The 23,466-nt window shown below is 44.4% G+C and overlaps 1 protein-coding gene across 1 annotated transcript in view; it reads left to right on the top strand.

Moving 5' to 3' along the window:
* AGBL4 (ATP/GTP binding protein like 4) overlaps positions 1-23,466 on the top strand; it is an 887,859-nt gene that overhangs the window by 836,770 nt on the left and 27,623 nt on the right. The window contains exons 10-11 of the mRNA XM_023752821.1: positions 15,912-16,064; positions 19,455-19,617. Of these exons, the coding sequence (XP_023608589.1) occupies positions 15,912-16,064; positions 19,455-19,617 (316 nt within the window). The remainder of the gene's footprint in view (positions 1-15,911; positions 16,065-19,454; positions 19,618-23,466) is intronic.

Raw genomic sequence — 23,466 nt, 5'->3', positions numbered from 1 at the left:
GACCTCCAATTCCAAATTCCCAGATCTCCTTCCTTTTCCCTAAGCTATGGACCTGCTGCCTTATAGCCGTGTTTCCTGTCTACATGTGTGTAGCCACTGCCTCAGGAAGCACTCAGCTTGACACTCAGTGGAGTCCTGGCAACAACCTGACCTGTCAGGCCCGCCATCACCTCTCTGAACTCCTGCCCGTGACTGCCTTGCTCACGCTGCTCTAGGCTCCCTTGCTTTTCAGTGTTTCTGCCCCAGGGTCTTCCTACTAGCACTTACCCCAGGCTGGCTCCAGGTGTATGTATACTTTCCTCTTGTTATAAATCGGTCACTCAGATTGCACAATGGAGAGCGGATTTGGGTGCTGAGAGAGGGAAGGAGGTGTTCTTAGTGGAAGCAGAGAGGTTAGTTCGGTGGCTACTATAATAGTCCAGACCCACAATAGCCAATGTCAAAGCCACACCACAAGCCTCCTTGCCCGGGGCCTCACAGACTGTGAATTGCTAGAGCGGGGTGACCTGTGAGATCAGCTAGCGCAAGCTCTTATTTGAAGAATGATCAAACTGAGTCACGGAGGTGAGGAGGTGATTTCCCCAAGGTCAGCCGAGTTGCCACAAGAGCTCTCCTTCCCTAATTTTATCTTCCACCTGCTATAATCCTTCTCCCACATCCCAAGGCCTCATAAAAAATAGAAGTGTTACTATCACCAACCTTCTACCTCCATTCCAATCCCATTTTTATTTTTAGAGAAAGTCTCTCTTTTCATATAGGCCACCAAGTCACCTAACAGGCAGGAATTCAGTTTTCCCTAAACAAATCAATTTTTACAAAGAGCACATCTTCCCCAAGAAGTCTGAGCATGTCCTCCAGAGATTATAGAAATTCATACAAGATGTCTTGGAAGAAGATAGGAAAATTTTATTTCATTTTTTAGAGACAGAGGGAAAACACACACACACATACACACACACACACACACACACACACACACACACGCCCAAACATAACTTTTCTGATGCCTGATAATATTCTCGCATCTCTCATTTCCCCACAACTATTTTGTCTTAAAGCGCTGGGAGCCTGTGGGAAGCTGCTGTGTGATTTTTATCTCTATGATTAAAGTGTTAGACTTTATTGAGTTCTTTACATCAGCAACAAAATCTGCAATGCAGGATTTTACATAACACCTCATTTTCTTCTCGCACCATTACTGTTATTAACCTGGTGGCAATAAACAGAAAATACAGTTTTGCTTATGATGTACTCTTTATTTTTGTTCCAATAGCAAGAAGATAAGAAAAAAAAGTATGTGTGTGTGGGGGGGGGGGGGAGAAGAATCCAGAGAGAATAGGGAAGAATTTTTACTCATTATATCCCTTTGATGTCTTCTCTTCTCTCTTCCAACATTTCTCACAGATCAAGGATGAAGATCGTCTCTGCTCAGGGGTGCTTTCCTCTCCCTCATTAACTCATCCATTTATTCATTCAACAGGATTTCCTCGGCACCTTCTCTGTGCCAGGCACTGTGCTAGGTGCTGGAGATATAAAGACGTTAGGTGTTGGCCCGCAAAGCTTAGTCCAGTGGGGGAAAATAGACATGCACAGCAATAATAATGGAACTGTGAGATGTGAATAATAAAAGTGGAAGGTGGAGTGATAATATAAGTGAAAGAGGGAGTGGTCAACCATCCCCAGAAGGTTTAAGGGACTCTTCACAGAGGAAGAGATGGGCCCTGGAGGATGGTAGATGTCCAAGAGCAGGGCCTTCTTGGCTGAGGGAACAGTGTTAACCAAAGCCCTGGAAGGCATGGAAGAGCCTGGCATTTCCTTTGTCCATTGGCATGGTGATAGCCTGGGCTGCCTGTTGGCAAACAGTCGGAAGTGATTGGAGATGGAGATGGGTCATCAAGAACCACATGTCCATATATGAGAAATAAGTCCCATCCCTGCTGTCAAGACCAGGCCAAAGAAGAGAATCAAGACAGAATGACCCAGTGGGAAGAACTTGTACTCTGGATGGAAGATCTAGGTTTATCTCTGACCCTGCCACTTCTTAGCTATGTAATCTTGAGCTGGGTATTCATCTGTAAAATGGGGGTGGTGAGAATGAGACAATGATTATAAATAAGTTGGATAGGTTATTGATGGTGTTTCATGTGTTGAAGGAAAGAGGGTAGGGGAGAAAAATTCCAGATAATCCAAAGAGCCAGAGAAGCCACAAATTTATGTGATTTTTGAGAAAGATTTCTATATAGATGTGGGTGAAGGAGACTGCACCATTCTGGAACTTCCCTTAGAACTGAGAGGTGAAGCCTGGTTGTCCTCACATCTTGTTTGACCCTTGCTCATCTCTCACAAGTGCTCCTCACTCCGTGCTGCTTTCTGGCTGTGTGGTGCAGTCCCTAACAACCAATTTCTTCTCCTCGGAGAGAGTGAAAGCCTGTAGCAAGGTAATAGCTGAGAAAATCCCTGCCCTCGTCCCATTTACATTCTACTAGGGAACCCAGGTGTCTGAGTATGTATATTTTTAAACTCTTGTTCTGATTCTATATCCTATCAAAAATGTTCTATATTCATAAAGATCTCTGTTTTCATAGGAAAAACATGATTACATCAGAAACATATTTCTTTCATTCAAATATCCATGTTTAGGAAACAATCAATTTGTTTGGATCAAAATGACATAACCTAATACCATAGACCATCTAATAACATCTTATTCTAACTGGGGACAAGTACCTACAAGGCCAACATTCAACTCAAACTTATAGGATGCTGGGAATTAGTCCGAATTCAGGTCCCATATATAGCACCGTCATTCTTACTTTATAATAGATCTCATATCTATACCCTTTTTCTGATTCTCCCTGCCCCTGCTTTAATTCATCTCCCTATCAATTAGTTCTCTCTTGGACTATAACATAAATGTGCTAACTACTCTACATGCCTTTGAGTTTTACAACCTCCAATTCTTCCTCATCACAGCCGCCAGAACAGTTTTTCTAAAATGTAAACATAATCATGTTATACTTTCATAAAGTACTTTTCTGTATTTTCTGCTCTATAGAAAAAGTCCTGATGCCTTAGTGTCTTGCATCCCTTCCATGAATGGGTCCATGGAAGCCTCTCTGGTCCCTGCCCCCCTCAACCTCCACCCCTCACTCCTTATTCCCTTCAATTGTGCCAAACTCCTAGAGTTCCCATAATGGCCTGGGTGGGTTTTGGTCTTGGGGTTTTTGCTCACACAGTTCTTCTTGTCTAAAACATCTTTCTCTCCATTGGGGACTCCCTTCCTTATCACCCACTTTGTGCACACCTTCTTGTCTTAACAGTCACCTCCCCTACAGCGTCTTTCCTGACCACCCCATAAGTCAACGGTTCCTTCAGCTGTACTTTCACCCATCGTCACATACATCTCTCAGAGCACCTGGAGGGCTTACTTGTTTCTTTATCTGTCTTCCCTTATCACTGTGTAAAGAGAGAGGTGGGAAAGGGGGAACAGGAAGAGCAAAGGGATGAAGAGAGAAGAGAGAAGGGGCAAGATGAGAGAGGGGAGAAGGAAGAGGAAAAAGAATATAGGAACAGATACTGGATCCCTGCCTGTGCCTTTCTTGTCCCCGCCTCCTGCTATGCCCCCACCTATACTGAGTAAAGCAGATAGGAAACAACTTCTTTTCTCCAACATAAAGTACATATTTTCAGCATGAAAGTTGGCACCCCTGAACACTTCTTTGAAAAACAGCGATACCTAATGTGCCGAATGGGAAGCTGCATTAGCATGGGGAAGCAGTCAATGGGCCTTCATGCAGGAGGCTTTCACCACAGGGCCATGGCAAGGAAAAGGACTGTGTGCTCAGGTCCTGAGGAGACAATGGGGGAAGGCTGGTCATGCTGTCTTCAGAAGCCAAAGGAAGGAGAAAACAAAACAAAACAGTGCAAAGCAGGAAGATGAGATGATTGAAAGATAGAAGACTCTCAGGGCATAGTGGGTCCTGAGAAATCACCAAATCTGTTCTCTAAATGGGGAAACTAATGAGCGAAGGGACGCTAGAACATCTAAGTGGGAGAGCCAAGATGTGTTTCCCAGGAAGAAAGAAACTGACATTTACTGAGGACCTACACCCCCCCAGCTGGGTGGTTGATCAGCTAACCACCTCCTACAGGAGATGTCTCCAAATATTCAGGCCACACATCTTGATTGAATTCCTAATATGTTCCTGAGGGCGTCCTAGTTTCATCAGCCTTTGATTTATAATAAAGTAACATTAACTTTTAATTATGAAATTAAAATGTCCCTTGGCTCACACAGGCTTAAATATTATATTTCAGTCCATTGCTCAGTTTGTCTCATCTTCCTGCTCTTCCTGGGCTTCCTGGGAAGGTCTGGCTTCTCCACTTGTATGTATGCCCACTCTTGATGCAGGAGTGGGCACCTGAATGACCCCCAAGGGAAGGGTCAAGCAGAGACTTTGAGGTGGTGAGATGTAAGCTGGACTCCCAGCTCAGGCTCTAACCTGCTATGAGATCTTGATAAGCCAGGCTCTGAACTGCATCTGAGAAATAAGGTCATGATCTCCTTTATTTTAGTGGATTGTTGACACAAATGAGTCAATTTGGTGTGACAATGGTTTATAAACTCTACAAATGTGTAAGATGATGATTATTGTCAATAGATATCCTATTGAAAAAGGAAGAAGCTTCCATTTATGGAAGCTGGATCCCTCAGCCCTCTCCCATGCCATATAGCTCCTTCACCTCTCCTTAAGCCTTTCACTGCACATGCAGTTACCTTTAAAATATCCATTTCCCTGCAAGGTTTTGACCTTGAGGTCCATATTCCTGGTGCCAAGCACGGCACCTGCACTTAGTATCGCCATGTGATTGAAAAGACTATATTGAGAGTGTAAATGGCTGCCAGACCATTTGCTAGGTGCAAAGCCTGTTACCTCATTTAACACTCCTGTGAGGTTGGGATCATTTCCCCCAGTTTTTAATTGAGAAAAAAGGTTCAGAGAAGGAAAGTAACTTCTCCAGGTCATAAAAGTATACCCATGGCTAAGCTGACACGAAGCCAAGTCTACCAGACCCCCAAACCACACTATCATCATTATCATGGTCAAGGTCAACATTGGGGTCACCACTCTCTGCTATGGGAGCAGGAGACAGAGGATAGGAGTTCTTCTTTTCTCCTGGGAAGGTCTGCTATGAACCCAAACCTCCTGTGCTGAGCCTCTGGTCTGTCTGACTTTTCCAGGCAGAGATGGAGGAGGGGATAGAAGCAAAGGAAGGCTCCCTCGCCAGCCAGGCCAAAGCCAGCTCCTCTTGGGTCCTTACAAGGAGGAGATGCAGAGATGCTTCCATTTACATGCAGGTTTTACTGCTCACTGATGAGTAGGACTGGAAGAGCCAAACTGGAAGCGGAAATATGCTTTTACTTCTCACCCTGCTGCTACTGGTGCTTTCCCTGCCCCTACCTGAGCATTATTTTCATAAATTCCCTTTGTGTTGTGAAGTTTATTCTGCTGAGGCCAAAGAGGCCACAGGTATAGGGGCTGGGCCATTCTGAAAGGCTTAGAGAGGAAGCCCTTAGCCACTCGGGTTTGAATCTCAGCCCTGCCACGGGCAAGCTTTGCCTCAGTTTCCATATATGATGATAAAAGTACTTACCTCATGGGATCATTATAAGAATCATTGCAAGACCACACACAGGAAGCACTCAATAAATGACAAGAGCTTCCAATGTGGCATCATGGTTAAGAACAGGGACTGTGGGGCCAAACTGCTTGGATTCTGCCAGCGACCACTGTGTGACCTGGGGGTTCCCTTGCAAGTTACTGAACCTTTCAATTTCTCCATTTTCTTATTCATAAATGATGTTTCTATCTGATAGGGTTGTGGGAGGAGTCAAGAGTGCCTGGCACAGTAGGAAGTGCTGTGTTGTTTCTATGATCCTCCCTCCAAAGCTCCTCTGAATGAATCTAGGCCTTGAGATGCCTGTTATCACCCTCCTCACTGCCCCTTCTCCAAGTTCAGAATTCCTGGTCCATTCATTCAGTTATTCATTTAGTCGCTCTGCAGATGTCACTCAAGCACATTCTATGTGTACTAGTATATGATATACCCTGGGGACTCAGAGGTGGACCAGAGGTCACTCCCTCCTTTTCTTTCCTGTCTTGGTTTTCATGAAACCACTTAGTCCTTGCTTCATCCTACTTCCCCAGTCACCCCACAATCTCCTTTGCTTTTTTCTCTACCTAAACTCCCAACTGTGGTGGGCCCCAGGCTGATCCCAGGACCTCTTCTAGATCCACACTGTCTCCCTCAGTGTTAGCTAGCACTCTGTGCTGATGACACCACCTTCCTATTTGCAGTCCAGTCCTCTCCGCAGGGCTCCATTTTCACACATTGAACTGCCTACTGACACCTCCCGTGTGATATCCAGTATCGGAACCTTGATTCCCTCACTACTCTGCCACCTGGGCTTCATCCCAGGCGTCTCCATCTCTTTACATAGCACCACTATCTACTCAGTTGCTCAAGACACAAACCCTTGATCCATCTTTGATTCTTCCTCCAAATAATCCATGTGCAGGACCTCTGGAAGTGCAGCCAAAATATCAAATGTGGCCTTATTTTCATCTCTACCTCAACCACTCCGATTTAAGCTATTATGATCTCTTGGGGAGACTGTCTATCTTCCTCCACTGATGCCCCACTAACATCCACTATCTACACAATAGGCGAGGCAATCCTTTACAACACTCCCCCCACCCCCTGTTAACACAGCTTTCCACTGTCCATGGGATAAACTCCAAACTCTGGCCCCAGGCCCTGAATGAGCCAGATGCTGGGAACCTCTCTCCAGGCTCACCTCCAGGTGTTTATCATGATCCAGCCACTGGCCTTCCCTCTGGCCTTTGAAATACCACACTTGTCCTTGCTTCAGGGCCTTTATTTGACCAGAATTATCTTGCCAGCCTCTTGGAATGGTTCATTCTTCAAGGCTCAGCTCAAATGTCAGAGACCTTTCCTGATTACACTATCTAACGTAGACCCTGCCCCATCCACCCAGTTACTGGTATTTACCATCCTGAGGCTTACCTTAGTATATTCCTTGCATGTGTTACAGTCTGCATAGTTGCTGCTCATGGTCTGTGGTCCCCACCTGGGTACCAGTTCCTTAAAGGTGGGAACGTCATCTGTTGTTCATCCCTGTGAGAAATGGCTCACCTGTCCAAATTTCAAGTGATGGACTAGGAAACAGCAGCATGGTGAAAATGAAACTATTAATAGCACTCATTTAATAACACTAGAGAGCAGGCACCCATTTTACAGGATCAAACATAGGGCAAGGAACATAGCCTATTTATTAGGCCCTCCTCTAGTTCCTCATTGGCTGAGTACTATTTCATCACCTATTTCCCAATAGGTTGCCTAGATCTTGCTGTCTCCCATTGGGTTATTTAAAAAAAAAATGGGCTGGGGCCTTCTCTAGTTGCCTCCACCTCCCTTTGTCTAGAGGAGTCTTCCTAGGACATGTGCTATCAGCCACGTGTACAGCTCTCACCCTCTCTCCCCCACATCCTGGTTGCTCTGGGGAAATCCAGCAGCCACCTGGCCACCTGCTGTTTCTTTTCTATGAAGATAAATCAGAGGCATGTTTCTTACACCCCCAGGTTCTGGAACATAGTAGGTTCCTAGTAAATATTTGTCAAATGGATGAACGAATGAATGAACTGGATGATAAACACTTTAACAGAAGGATATTTTAGAAACCTGTGGAGTTCAGAGAAGAAAGCTGCTGTCCCTGGGAAAGTCAAGGAAGGCCTCTTGGACAGGGGCCATTGGACCTGGCAAACAAAGATGAGCAAGCTGTTACCAGGAGAGGAAAGGAAGGGAGGAGATAGGCATTCCTGCCTGCAGGAATCACACACACAGAAGCACTGAGCAGGAGAACCAGCCTGTGCTTGGGAAGTTGCAGATGTGTTTGGGGCTGGAGTGTAAGATGGACAGAGGCAGGAGAGGAAGTGCCTATAGCCCATCCCCCCAACTTTCCAGAGCAGGCCTGGTTTTGTCTTACTTGGTTGCCCCTCTTTTTGTCCCATAGATTCATCACATTCTAGTCTGTGGCAGGAATTTCTCTCCAGCCACATTCAGGGTGTACTCGAGAGGGGAGGCGTAATACAACTTCCGAATTCTGGACTACGCAGGACCTTTACATGGTTTTGTTTGCTTTGCTTGGTTGTTTTTTCAAAAAAGAGTTCTCAACTTTTCTGCAAACTTTTCCTTTCTGCCTAGGACAGTACTGTGACTTCCATAAATTCCTACTTTAAAAAAACAACAACAAAAGAACCAGACTTGGAGGTATTTTAATCGATTATAAAAATAATAGATTTGGGTGTATTTTGTTTTGTTTTGTTTTGTTTGTTTTTGCCTGAGGTTCATGGGGAGACTGCTTTCTGGGATAAATCTCAGACAGGAAGCCGTCTGGAAGGTCTCTAACACTCCTTGCTCCTCCCAGCCCTTGCCTCAATCCCTTTTGAGGAAGCTAAGCCTGATAGGATCAGTCCCCAGACCCCATTGTCCCCCAGCTCAGAGATGAATGATTCTATATAGAACTTCATGAATAGGTATGATCCAGGGATTGCCTTGCTAGTCACTGCAAGCTCCTGGGAGCTTGTAGCCAGAGGCCTGGGTTTGATTTTGCAGCCAGCTCTGCCGCTTCCTGCTGCAAAATCCTGGGCAAGTTCCTTAGAGCTCTGGGAGCTCCAGTCCCTCCTCTGTAGACTGGAACTAAGCAAGCAGCTCACCCTTCTCAACTTGCCATGAGCCCTGCCAAGCTTCGGTTTCTCATCTCCAAACCTAAGATAAACCCCGCTGGCCTTCCTGGATTGAATTTCCCTTCCTGCGTTGGATTGAATCTGAGATAAACCCTGAAGTGAAGTGCTGCCCAAATGGGAGGGACTCAGCACCACATCACAGCACCAGGCCCGGGCTTTGGCCTGTGCCCAGTGAGGTGAAGCAGGGCAGCAGCTCAGAACATAGAAAGAAAGAAAAAAAAATTCCCTCCCCAGTGTCTGGGTAGAAGCAAACTCCACACTAAATTATGTTGCAAATATGCCCTAAGGTAGTTTTAATTTTATTGGCACTGATTTTAATTTACTCTTTAGGTCCCTGACTGCAGGATGAGCTGTTTGGCTGCTGGCAAGGGGACAGCCCTTCATCGCTTGGTTTTAATTAAGGTTCTTAAGTTTAGAAGGAAGGAACAGAGATGCTTTCCCCACTTCCACTCTCAACCCCAAATTGTAATTAAGGGCCCCACATTAGTGACATGTCCCTTGCTCTGACTTGGCCACAGAAAAATACCTCATGTGACTGCTGGGGAAAAAATGTGAAATGTACCAGCTCCTTCATTTAATTCTTTCATCAATCCATTTTCTACTCATTTCTTCGCCAAACTAATGGCAACCTATTATATAGGAGGTCTGGCTCTGACCTAATGGATTTAAAAAATTAACAATGTATGGTCCCTGTCCTGAAACAACTCACATTTTAATGGGAGATGGAAATAAAGTATTGTTATATCATGTGTAAGTACCATGAGAGAGATTTGTATCTTGAATTATGAGAGTGAAGTGGAAGCTGTTAACTCATCCTGGGGGATAAAATAAGGCTATTTGAATTGAGATTTTGTACCAGTCAGATGAATAATATTAGCTGCTATAACAAGCAATTTCCAAATCTCAGTGGCTTAATGCAGTAAAGGTTCATCGGAGTCTGATTCAGGTCCGGTGACTCTTTTGGCCATGTTCCTCCCAGTGTTCATTTGGGGACATAGGCTTCTTCCTTTTCATGATACCTTTGTTCTTATGTAGCTTCCTTGCATGAGAACAAGAGGGAATGTGGGTGATTGTATATGAGTTTTAGGGTCAGGTCTGAAAATGGCACTTCTCATGACTGCCCACATTGTATTAGATCCCAAATGGCAAGGGAGACCATGAAATGCCTTCCATGGTCAAGGAAAGGGAGATGGAATTAATGAGCATCTACTTAGTCTCTGTCTTAAATTTTAAGGCTGCATCAGAGTTAGCCAAATAGAGAGAAAACATATCCCTGGCAGAAGGGATATTTATTTTGAATAAATGTAGGCATCAAAGTCATGAGCATAGCAGTTCCAGGTATCCTAGGTAGCTTGACGTGACTGGAGTGTAGAATATCAGACCAGAAGTAGCACAGGCTGAGAGGACAAGGACCAGATCATGCAGGGCCTTTTAAAATATTTTAAAGGGCTTGGCCTCTATTCTGTGGGCAATAGTGCAGTATAGAATGGTTTTAACTAGGAAAGTGACATGATGTGTTTGCACTTAAAAAGATCATCCTGAAGCAGCAAGGACACAAAGGGAAAAGCTACTGCAGTAGAACAAGTAAGAGATAATGGGATGTGGACTAGACATGGTTCTGTCCTCAAAGAGCTCAGACAGACAGACATACTTATCAGTCAGATTAGGTCTACAGTAGCAAGTGCTAATATAAACACCCAAGCAAGAAGCTGCTTGGAAAAGCACGAGAGATTTATTTTAATTGAGGATGAGAAGAAAGCATGAAATGTTTAAGGAAGTCATATATCCTCTATCTTATCCAGCAACCACTTTTAAAGATAAGGAAATTGAGGCACCGTGAAGAGTTGCTACTTGTCCATGGTCACAGATTCTATTAACATAGAAGCAAAGTTAGATGCCCTGCTTCTGCCTTCCATGCTCCACTCTAACTGGGCCAGTACAAGTCTGTAAAGCCAGTGTAGGCACAACACAGAATCAGGATATTGTTGGAATCAGTGTTTATGTCTTTGGCATTTCCAGAATAGTGCTAAATATGTGTAATAAAGAATAAAAAAAGAACTAAGAACTGAAACTCAGACTCTATTCAGGTACCCAGACCTTTTTCAGCTTTAATTTCATTCAACTCTTAGCATCTCAGAGTGGGAAGGGTTCTTTGAAATTACTAAAACTTTCACATTGTTTTGGAGGTACTAGCTAATGCAGTGAGACATGAAAAAAAATTAGAAGCAGAAAAAGTGAAAAAGAAGAGATAAAATTGCTACATACAGGTGATAAGATTACAAACCTGGAAAATATTGTCCCCTTTATTCACTCCATGTTCCCATACATCCTCACCTCTTCACTGTTCCTCAAACATGCCAAGTGCATGTGACTTTTGCATTTATTTCTTCTTCTTCCTAGAACACTCTTCCACCTATATCCTCAAAACTAACTCCCTGACTCCATTTAAGTTCTGTTCTTCCAGAACCCCTATTATGTTCTGTTCCCTTACTGTGCTTTATTTGTCTCCATGGCATAAGTGCCTCCTGATATAATGTATATTTATTAATGGATTTATTTTCCTTCTCTATAGAATGTAAACTCTTGTAGATTAGGAGTTTCCTGTTGTGTTCATTGCTGTATCCCCAGTGCCCAGAACACTCCCTGGTACATATCCCCGGTGCCTACAATACTGTCGGACACATAGTAGGCACTGGGTGATTATTTTATGAATAGCTAAACAAATGAAAATCCAAGAAAATCAAAAGAGTAATTTATAAATAATAGTAGAATTAGTAAATTATCTGGGTAAAAATTTAACATGTTAAAAACAAGAGCTTTTATGTTTGTAAAGAACTACCAGTTAGAAGATTTAATGGAAGAAAACATCACATACTTTATAAACTGCCTTGGAATCAAAAGAAATGTTCAGAGTTTATATGGAAAAAAAACAAACAGAAGAACTTTAAAACTTCCTGCTATAATCCCCCACAAAAATTGAATAAGTGGATAGTCAAAATATATTCTCAGATTGGATTGGATTGGATTGGAAGATTTAAAGTCAAAAGAACCAATTATTCCTACATTAGTATGAAAATCTAATATAATTATATCACAAATGTTGAGAATATTGATAGAATTTGGGGGAGCAAGAAAACTAAACTCTTATAAAGATCGTACAGAAAAATATGCAAGAAAATACAGGGTAATTTAGGGAAAGAAGCATAATGAGAAGAAGCCTTCCACATATTAAAATACTGTATAAACTTAACATAATCAAAACTGTATAGTCCTGACACATGCATAGAAAAATGATTAGAATAGACTAAAAGCCAAATGTAAACCCAAATACATACAAAAAATGATATGGTAAAGATGGCTTTTCAAGTCAGTGGTAAAAAGATGTGCACAATTTAATAAGTAGTATCAGGCAATTAAGTTTAATTCTTACTTCACACCCTACACCATGTAAATTAAAACTGAAAGAAAATATTTAAATATGAAAAACTAGTAGAGGAAAAAAAGGAAAAATTTGACCCAGAGATCACAAGAGAAAATATTGATAAATCTGTGTAAAAATTAGCATTTAAAAATTTCTGCATGGCAAAAAGTACCTGTAAAGGCAAAAACAATGACAAATTGTGCAAAAATATTTTTGTACAGCACACAAAGTCTAATTTCCCTAACACCTAGTTTCTATAAATCAATAAGAAATAAAGCCCAACAATTCAGTTTTTAAAACAAAGGAAATGGACAGACAACTCATAGAAAAGAAAATACTAATAGTTCTTAAACATATGGAAAGATACTTAACCATATAATAAAAGGTAATTATACTTAGAGAAATTCAGATTAAAACTAACCTGAGATGTCATTTTTCACCCATCAAATTGGCAAATTTTACCTCAGAGGGAAGGTAGGGGAGGGTGGGGCAAGGGGGAAAGATCAACCAAAGGACTTATATGCAAGCATATAGGCCTAACCAATGGACACAGACAACAGGGGGGTGAGGGCATGAGGGGGAGGTGGTAGGGGGTAACGTGGGGATAAGGACACATATGTAATAACTTAATAAAAAAATTTTAAAAAATGGAGAGCTCACACACACACACACACACACACACACACACAAACTTGATTTCACCCATCTCATCAAGGTAATTGACAATGAGACATTGTAATATATTGGTAGGAGTGTAAATTGGTCCTCCCAAGGAGGTTAATCAATATTTATCAAATTGCAAAAGCGCAGAGGACCCAGAAATTCTTCTTCTAGGAATTTATCCTACATATAATTGTATATGTGTGAAATAGTACATATACAGAGTCAGTCACTAAGACATTATTTGTAACAAGAAACGGTTGTAAATAAATGTTCATCAACAGGAGACGTGAAATAATTATATATGGTTGTTAAAAAGAATATATGGTTGTTATGTACTTAGAAAAAATACCTCCACGACATATTAAGAGATTAAAAAGTAGCTTTGAATGGTGTGCTTGGTGTGCTACCATGTGTGTGTGTTGGGAGGCAGGGGGAGGAATGTTTGGGTTTAAACCATCTCTGGAAGGACACATGAGAGCCTGGTAACATGAGCTGCTTCTAGGGAGTGAAACTGGGTGTTTGCAGGACAGCAGTGGAAAGGAGATTTTTCACTGTAAATACTTTCGTATATTTATATTTTTTACTTTTGAGCCATGTAAATCAATCAATATAATTCACCTGCTGGTCATTTAAACCACATTAGGTGCCAGGTGTCAGGATGGGGCGGTGGAAGCCACTTCAGGATCATTATCAGAAGAGCCAGGGTCTATCAGTGATGGCGAACCTTTTGAGCTTGGCGTGTCAGCATTTTGAAAAACCCTAACTTAACTCTGGTGCCGTGTCACATATAGAAATTTTTTGATATTTGCAACCATAGTAAAACAAAGACTTATATTTTTGATATTTATTTTATATATTTAAATGCCATTTAACAAAGAAAAATCAACCAAAAAAATGAGTTCGCATGTCAGAGGTGTCATAGGTTCGCCATCACTGGGCCTAGTTCTTGCTCCGGCCCCAATTCACTGGTGGGCCTGCAGCGAACAGCCTCTCCGCTCAGGGCTGACCCGGGAAAGGTCGGAGAAGCTGGTGTCCAAGGCCCTCTCTAGCTCTGACATCCCGAGATGTAAAGTGCAGTTTTTCCTCCTACATTTCCTAAGTCATCTCTCTACCTCCTCCTTTCCTCTGCAGCTCATCAAAAGCTTAGAGGAAAGGACAAGCAATTGAAGAAAATAAAATTGCAAGAAGACTTTTATAGGGCTGCTGTTGAATCATTGTGTATTCCACCACCAAAGCTGAAAATGATGAGTTTAATATCACACAGAGCAGTGCATCTTATATGTCTCAAAAGACAGCTTATGCTACCCAGGAAACTGGGAGTGCGGCAAGGCGTCATGCTTCACTCCAACTCTGAGGCAAATGAAATGACAGTCATCAGGCCCACATTCTAGAGCAGTGGTTCTCAACCTTCCTAATGCTGCGACCCTTTGATACAGTTCCTCATGCTGTGGTGACCCCCCAATCTCATTGTTACAAATTGAACATAATTAAAGCATAGTGATTAACCACAAAAACAATATGTAATTATATATGTGTTTTCCGATGATCTTCGGTGACCCCTGTGAAAGGATCGTTCGACCCCCAAAGGGGTCACGACCCACAGGTTGGGAACCACTGTTCTAGAAGCAGCATGGTTTTCATTTGGTTTTAACTTCGTTGGAAAGTGTCCCAAGGAGGGACAATCCCTCAAAGCGTAGACTTTCCTTTTTCCCCAGGACCACACTCTAGAAAAGGGACAGGCATGTGGCCAGGTGTTGCCCTGGCTGTTTCCAGCACTGGCCACTGATGTTGATAAGTTAACTGTGCCAGGCGTCCAGAAACTGGGTTTCAGTCCCAGTTATGCCGTGTGCTTGGGCAAGTCCACTCCCCATTGGGGGCCTCTGATACTCTGAGGAAGGATTAATAGCCATGACTTGGACTGATCTATAGGAAGACAAAATTGGATTTGAGCGACATTGAAGATCTGAGGAGCTAAATATTCCTCAATTCCTGCCAGCTCATTACCGTGTCTGAAGTCTTCTCTCTTGTTGAGTTCTGCACACAGATGCTGAGCAGCCTTGATGCACAGGCCCGGGGCTCTTTACAGACAACCCCCTACCTCCAGGGAGCTCATAGAGGGAATGGTAACACATAAACCACACCAAGAGAGGAAGTGCCTTAAACATGTGTAAGAAGAGAGCAGAGAAAGGCTAGTCACAAGGTGTGTTTTTTCCAGGCACTATGTATATACTATTGGGGAGTAGGTGTGGAATCATGAAATGAGGTTAAATAAAATAAATAACTAAGAGGACATAGGTGAAGTTCCCAGAATGGTGCCGGCATACATTAAATATGTAGTAAACGATAGTAACAATTATTGTGATATTTGATTCTCACTGTAACTCTCTGAGGTTGGAATTAAAATAATCACTTTTCAAATAAGGAAGCGGAGGCTCAAAGTAGGACCATGATTTACTCCAGAGCCCTCAGCTAGAAATGGCCAGTCAGGGCCAAACCGTAAGCAGGCCCAATGTAAACATAATTATGTTGCCTCAACATATTTCTAATTAATCAGAGAAACAAATTCTGCTACTGTGTTTAGTCTTGAGTGTATTAACTGTTCAGGACTTGACCAACAAAAACCTCACTTCTTTCGGAGAACTTTACAGAGGTAGTGCTCTCAGACCCAAGGGCAGGTGGTATTATATGTGCGCAGAAATTGATTTTCACTGTCTCAACCCCTCCAATCAAATGGTTGCTAAATGGGCTGACAGGTAGGGCCAGCTTGAAAGTGTGTGTACATGTATGTGCATGTGTGCATTTGTATGGTTTGTATGTGTGGCACATACGTACATGTGTGTGCGCATGTGTGTGTTCATGTGTGTTGTGGTATGTGTGGTGTGTGTGTGTGCATGTGTGTGGTGTGTGTGTGTGTGTGTGTGTACGTGTGGTGTGTCTGGTTCCTTTAAAGTGTGCTCTGTGACCCCAGACTTCTCATTTGTTATCCTCTCTCTCAACAGAAGACAAGCCTGGAGTTCTATATCGACATCCATGCTCACTCCACCATGATGAATGGCTTCATGTACGGCAATGTCTTTGAGGATGAGGAGCGCTTCCAGAGGCAGGCCATCTTCCCCAAACTGCTCTGCCAGAACGCTGAGGACTTTTCCTATGTAAGCCAGGGCTCCCTCCGGCCAGGCCCAGCCTCTCCCGGCCCACTCCCTCTGCCCTCCCACTCTTTCTCTCCCTCAGTGCAGTTTGGTTTAACATTCACAGAACACCAGCTCTGTACCAGGTTGTGCGTGGATGTGGATGATAAAAACAGAGGTAATAAGCCGTGCCTGCCCTCAGGCTGCTCCTCACCAGTGGGGAGGGAGACTCTGATGTGGCAGCCAGTGCTTGGTTTGTCTGAGGAGCTGGCATTTGTGTAGTTGATCTGACTCCAGCATTAAGACAAGAAACTCACTGAGCAACTGAGCACCCAGCACATGCCAGGCCTGCTCCTGGTTGGCTTTCACCTGCCCCAGTTCCATCAGTAGGAGCCTGTCATGTCTGCAGAAGGGGTTACACATGCACCGTTCTCTTCCTTCATGATGCTTTCTGTGCCTCAGTTTCTTTGTCAGTAATTTGTGGGTGACAATTTCCTGCCCTGCCTGTGTCATAGCTTCCTGGGGGGACAACTTCAGCAATAGACTGCACTCTGCAGGCAGAAAAGACCTCAGCAGGCCCCAGGAGCATGTTACTACCCACCTCACATGCCGAGGAGGCCTGAGAGACTGTAGGCTGGCGGTTAGAATAATTTGCAGCAAAAGCAATATTGGAAAAGGACTGGGAGAGAAGATAAAGAGGGGAGTCAGCATGTGGCGTGGGGACAAGGGAGATAGTTTGTGAGGTTGCCTTTGTTTTGATACCAAATCTCTGAGGCCTGTTTTTCCCATGTGGCCAGAGGTGCGGGGTGGGGAGCACAAAGGTGAGAGCAAGTTTTGAGGTTGATGAACACTGGCCTTGCCTGTTGCTTCAGGCCTGGATATTGGTGGAGATGATAAATTTCTCCAGGAGGTAAGATGCACTTTGAATCTCAGAATCTTTGAATGCCAGACCACAAGAGGTTGGGGGAGATTATTTAGCCCAGTTTCCTCTTTACACCTAAAAGACCGCCTATGGCCTAGCGAGGTCGGGTATATATAGCAAAGTCCCTCAGGTTTGGTGGTGTAATCCAAGCAGGTGGCTCCCTATTGGTAAGTCTGGGATAAAAGCAGCCATCCTCGTTTGTGTGGGAATCTCTATCGGATGGTCAGCCCTTGTCTTTTTAAAACCACTCCAATTCCAGAGCAGACTGTGGTCTCCTGGCTCCGGGTTCCCTGGGAGGCTGGGCCATAGGCCTCAGAGACCTTCACAGGGGTAAGGTTTCTAGGGCCAACAAAAGGGGCACCATCTAGGAGATTTATTTCTGGCCTTCCTGATTATGTTCCTGCATTGTAGCCCCCTTAGGAGCTCAAGGCCGGGGTCAAAGTCATCTATCCTACTCCAACCTATTTCCCCTCTTCCCTGATCCTCAGTGACCAGCTCTAAAATGAGAGTTGCATTTCACTATGTGGACTTCAACAGTCCTTTAAGATCTGATATATGATTTTCTGATTCTCTCCTTTACCACAACACACACATATTTGTTTCTTTCCATGTCTTTCTGTCTTGTTTTGCTGTTTTCTTTCTCCTTCTTCCTTTCTGTCTTTGCCTTCTTTTCTTACTTCCTGCTGAATAAGACACACATTTTTTTTTTATTAAAACCATCATCCCTTCATGTACTTAGATCTTCATGTGTCAGCACAGATGCCCTTGTAACCACAAGTGAACTGACCCTCACACCGCTGTGAAAGAGATTTTTTTATTTTTTTAAATATATTTTTATTGATTTCAGAGAGGAAGAGAGAGGGAGAGAGAGAGAGAAACATCAATGATGAGAGGGAATCATTGATCGGCTGCCTCCTGCATGCCCCCTACTGGGGGGTCGAGCACATGCCCTTGACCGGAATCGAACCCGGGAGCCTTCAGTCCGCAAGCTGACGCTCAACCCACTGAGCCAAACCGGCCAGGACTTGAAAGAGATTTTATGATCACTCTACAGATGAAGATATGAAGGCCAGTGGACTCCATGTCACATGTTCTGAACAGGGCAGGGGCATTGAGGCACTGACCTGTTTGCTCCCTCCTCTCCCTACTGTGATGAGTGTGGGAACACTCAGTGACGAAGTTGCCATGATCCCTGCTCTCTGGTGAGGCTGGACGTGAGGTCAGACGTGAGGTCAGCCTTTGCAGATGGGTGGGGAGCATGTGAAGGAGTGCGGCAGGTTCTGAAGTCACTTATCCCTTGGTTCACGTCTCCTGTATCACGTGCTCCACCTCTGAACCCTCTTCCTCACCTTAGAGGGGCAAAATTATCACACACACACCAAGGAGTATTTTTTTTCCATTAAATTTATTGGGGCAATACTGGTTACTATGTCTGTATCCTCTATTGTGTGCTTACACCGGAAGTCTAGTCTCCTTTCCTCACCTTTATTTGACCCGGTTTACTCTCTTTGTCCTCTCTGCACCCCCTGTCCCCTCTGCTAACCACCATTCTGTTGTCTGTATCTATGATTTTGGTTTTTCATTTGTTTTGTTTGTTCATTTGTTGCTTTTATTTTTAAATATCCCACATCTGAGTGGAATCAGTTTCCATCTGACTTACTTCACCTGGCATGATACTTTCAAGACCCATCCATGTTGTCACAAATGTCAGTATTTCATCTTTTTTTATGGCTCAGTATGTACCACATCTTCTTTATCCAATCACCTGTCAAAGGGCACTTAGGTTGTTTCCGTGTCTTGGCTACTATAAATAATGCTGCAATGAACATAGGGGTACATCTATCTTTCCAAATAAGTGTTTTTAAATTTTCCAAGTACATACCCAGAAGAGGAATTGCTGGATCATATGGTAGCTCCATTCTTAATTTTTTAAGGAATCTCTCCATGTTGTTGTCCATAGTAGCTGCACTAATTTACAGTTCTAAGGGGGTTATTTTTGAAGCCCAAATGAGATACTGCTATAGGGGAAACAATATGATTAAGTTGAAATCACTGCCCAAATTTTAATTCTGATTTTCATCATAGTACAGTACTTTTTTTTCAAGTTTTATGTTATTGTTTGAAGTGTTACATATAGTATTACATATTGCTTCTTATTCTCTGTCCACATTCCTTTGCTCCATCTGTTCCCCATTCAGATTTTCACAAATACAGGGATGGGCAAAAGCAGTGTTTCCTATATGCATGAGTGTAAGCCTACTTTTGCCCACCCCTGTATTTGTTAAATGGCAGTTACTGTGCCCCAGGAGCTCTGCTGGATGCTTTTGTTTTAATGCTGTTTGTTTCATTATTCAGTCATCCTACTAAACCTGTGATGTGGGACTAATATCCCACTTTTCAGATGAGGAAGTTGAGGCCCAGAGGTAGTGTGCGCAAAGTCTGGTAGCCCAGGCATCCTGCCCTGACTCTCTGCTCCTCCTTGTCTTTCACAGTCCAGCACATCCTTCAACCGAGACGCCGTGAAGGCAGGCACTGGCCGCCGCTTCCTCGGTGGCCTCCTGGACCACACTTCCTCCTGCTACACCCTGGAGGTCTCCTTCTACAGCTACATCAGCGGGGGTACCACTGCTGCGGTGCCCTACACCGAGGAAGCCTGTATCCTTGGCAAGTCCCCACCCTACCCTGGGCCAGCCCACAGCCAGGCCTGGCAGGATTTACTAGACAGGTCAGGAATTTGGTCTCCCGTGGGGTGAGGATGGAGATGGCTGGCTCTGCTGGTGGCATCTTTGCATTGTCCTCTTTCCCCCTCGCCCTTTAATGGACGCCCTCTCCCAGCTGCCTCTGCTGTGCTTCAAGTCTTGGTCAGGCACCTGGACCCACGGCCTCCCTCTACTTTATGCTGCCCCACCTCTCTCTCCCCTCTGCTCCTCATGAGAGAGTCTTCTGCCATCTAAGGTGTGTGAGCACACAGGCTGGAGGACCATCTCCGGAGCTGCTGAGGAAGACCCTGATGGTCTTCACTCCTCTTTCTAACCCTGAACATTTAAAACTATATTTTCTCTTTTCTCTTCTATCTTTCTATTCTCTTGCTTTCTCATTTTCTTTTCTTTCTGCTCACTATTTTTCCTTTTACTGATACCCCCCTTGTCCCCTCTCCTCTATCTCTCCCTTCCCTCCTGTTTTGTGTGTTTCTTTCTCTAAACCCCCTTCCTCCCTCCCCTCCCTCTGTATTCCCTCTTATCCTCTTATTCCCATCCTCCTTTCCTCTCTGGCTCTGCCTCCCTTCCGCCTTCCCTCTCTTCCCTCTCATCCTCTGCACACCTTGCTCTTTGCATTTCCTCTGCCAAATTGTCTTTCCTCATACAATTTATCCGAAAACCCCCAAGCATGCCATGCTGAAATTATAGGTTACTTTCTAGCTTGCTTGAATTTTTAGGGGTTATTGAGTCAATCTAGTTCCCTGAGTGTTGATTTTAATTTCAAGGTCACAGCATGACAGTTGTGACAGATTGTGACAGTGTCTGTTTTCCTTTATCCTTTTGTTTTTTGGATTGACACATTTCTCCTTTCCTAAGTTTTCTTAGAGAAAGAATTATAGTTGAAGGAGGAGAAAGGAGAGGAAATAAATTAACTGTGTATATATTTAAATTCTCCCCCAAAAGTACAGGTGCTCCTTTTAGCCTTTATTCAACTCATGGTGAGTATTTATGGAGTGTCTACCATACTCTGGGCAGGAAAACATCCTTTCTATGTGCGATGTAACTTAGGACTAGTCGGTTGCAGCCTAGTGGCTCTGCAGGGGGTGGCGGGGGGAGGTCCAATTCCCTAGCTGGGATCATGGGAGGCAGGGTGACAAACCCAGATGGAGGGGTGAGCAGCAGGTCAGCTGGGTGTTTGAGAAATGTTCCAGACCCACAGAGCACTGGAGAGATGGTGAGAGTCACCCAGACTAAGGCAGTCATCTTAAAGTCAGCTTTCATAACCTTTAACTATGGCCTGGCTAAGGAACAGGCAGAGGACCCTTGGTTTCTAAAGTCCTGGCCATCTATCAAGTGCCACACCACCCCCCTGCCACCTCAAAGCACACGCCCTTAATCATGTATGGCCCATGCCCTCTCTATGATCCCCTAACTCCTGTAGCACATGCATAGGTCACATTCTACACTGCACCCACCAGTTTTGTTCCACATGGTATTGTGGCAAAGAAGGTAGAGGGGATCCTGCAACCCCTGATCATAGTGAGGTGTGAGTTTGTGTGCAGGAGCCTGCACTCAGTTTGTGGTTGGTGTCTGATGTCGAATTTGAGGGTTCCCATCCTTTCTTGGCACCTCTGACATGCTTTTGTGTCGAAAGTAAATGTATTTCTCAGTAGAGTGCCTTCCCCCTTAGCTCAGGCCACAGTTTCCTCTCCTCAGTGCCCAGTCCTTGTTCATCACACGTAAACATGCCACCAGGACATGCAGGAGTCAGACCAGGGGCCCAAGCTAAAATGCTGACCAGGAAGGCATAGTTCCTGACTCAGAGCTTTCACTCTCCTTGGGGAGACAGAAGAGGAAAGAGGCATCTATAATATATATGATGAGTTCTGTGGGGAAGGATTCCAGAGGGCCGTGGGAAACTTTCACTTAGTAAATTTGTGTTGAGTGTCCACCACAAGCAAGGTAAGTTCTAGGCACAGGGGATGAAACAGTGAACATACTAAAAACAAAAATGTCTTTACATGACCTCCCAAACACAGTTTTGGAAGGTCATGGATGGCTTCCCAGTAGAAGTGACATCTAAGCTGAGTTTTTAAGACTGAGTAGAAATTACCCAGATTTTACAGGGGTGAGTTGTTAGAGGGGGGACACTGCCAACAGAGAGAAGAGGAGGGTGTCTGCAGGAGCTGTGCATGGCTCAGGGTGGCTACAGGACTTCAGATGCAAGAGATGAGACTGAAGGACAGGCTGTAAGGAATTGAACTTGAACATGAAAACAATGGGAGCAATAGGAAAGTTTTAAATTGTGGTGGAAGCCACTCTGGCTACAGTGGGAAGGACAGACTGGAGGGGCCAAGCCTGTAGTTGGAGACACGCATTAGGAGGTTGCTTTGATCATCAGGTGGGAGGTGATTCAGGCCTCAATTCTGGTGGTGCCGTGGAATGAGGGAATTTGGTACGTGACTAGAGGGTGTCAGTGGGGAAGAGGTGCTAGTTAGTGATCGGAGGGAGTTAAGGGTGGCTGGTGGGGCCGCACATGAGCTGAGCAGGCCATGATGCTGTGAGAGCCGCTGCCTTGTTCTGTTACCCAGGGGATGAGAAGAGAAACCTGGAGCTGCACCGGGGAAGCTCGGGCCAATTCAACACACACGCGTGTGATCTAACTTGGCTCCCAAATGAAATGCACTTTTTAAAACCCTCCTCTTGTGACAGAAGGAGACTTCAGGCAGACAGATTGTGGTCCGTGTTGGCTACTGGCTCCTCCTCCCAATCAGAGAAAGAAATGACATGATGGTCTGATGGGAATGGCAATATGGTCTGGGAGGAAGTGTCCTCTAGCCTGGGAGTCAGGGGCCTGGATCCTGATGGCAGCACCTCCCAGAGAGTGTCCTTCGGCAAGTCCTCTACCCTTGCTAGGGTGAGCAACATCACCTTCACAAAGGGACCAAGGACCTTTCACTTTCCCACCCCTGCTCTGGGGATTAAATACAGATACTCATGAAAATGTGAGGAGTTATTCAAAGAGAACAGACCTCGGATTCAGACAGATCTGGGTTTGAATCCTGTATCAGCCACTTACTAGGTATGTGACCTTGAGCAAGTTACATCACTTCAGTGGATCTCGCTGTCCTAATCCATAATCGGACACAATAATACTTCACCTCACTGAGCTGCGATGAGGTTGAATGAAATAATGCGTGTGAGTGTGCACTGTGAGTTAAGTGACTGTTGGTTAGAACATTGAAGAGATGTATGTGACTGTGGATGAGGACCTGTGTTTATGTTGAAGACATAGAGCTGTTAGAGCAAGAGGCCTGGCTGTGCTGCGAGGGCTCACAGGGCAGAGGGGCTTGGAGGAATCACCACAGTTAAGGGCCTTGACCTCAGAATGCCACACAGTGTGTGGGAGTGCAGTTCCTATGGTTTGTTTTTCGTGTCTGTCATCCAGCGTACCCTCTTCCCAGTAACAGATGTGGGTTCCCCAGAAGGGGCTAGGCACGCGTAAGATCCGAGAAGGCGGGAAGGGAGGGAATCCTGAGGGGTCTTGCACCCAGGCTCACAATAGTGCTCACCTCCCCACCCACCAGAAAACATATGTCTGTCAGTCTAGTTTTTCTCCCTGGAAAAGTGCCAGCTACACATACCAGGGCCTTCCTCCCTAGTGCAATTATTTAACCACTCTGTCTGCCTCCCATTCACCTTGGAAATCTGAGCCCTAGTTCTCTTTCTGCAGGAAATCTTTCTTCCCTCTCCCTCCCCTCAGTTTCTTGATCTGTAAAGGGAGAATAGAGATGTTTTATGTCAC

This window comes from Myotis lucifugus, unplaced genomic scaffold, assembly GCF_000147115.1.
Source record: "Myotis lucifugus unplaced genomic scaffold, Myoluc2.0 scaffold_37, whole genome shotgun sequence".
Classification (NCBI taxonomy): Eukaryota; Metazoa; Chordata; class Mammalia; order Chiroptera; family Vespertilionidae; genus Myotis; species Myotis lucifugus.
The sequence above is the reverse complement of the archived record's forward strand: the minus strand, read 5'-3'. Positions and strand labels throughout refer to the sequence as shown.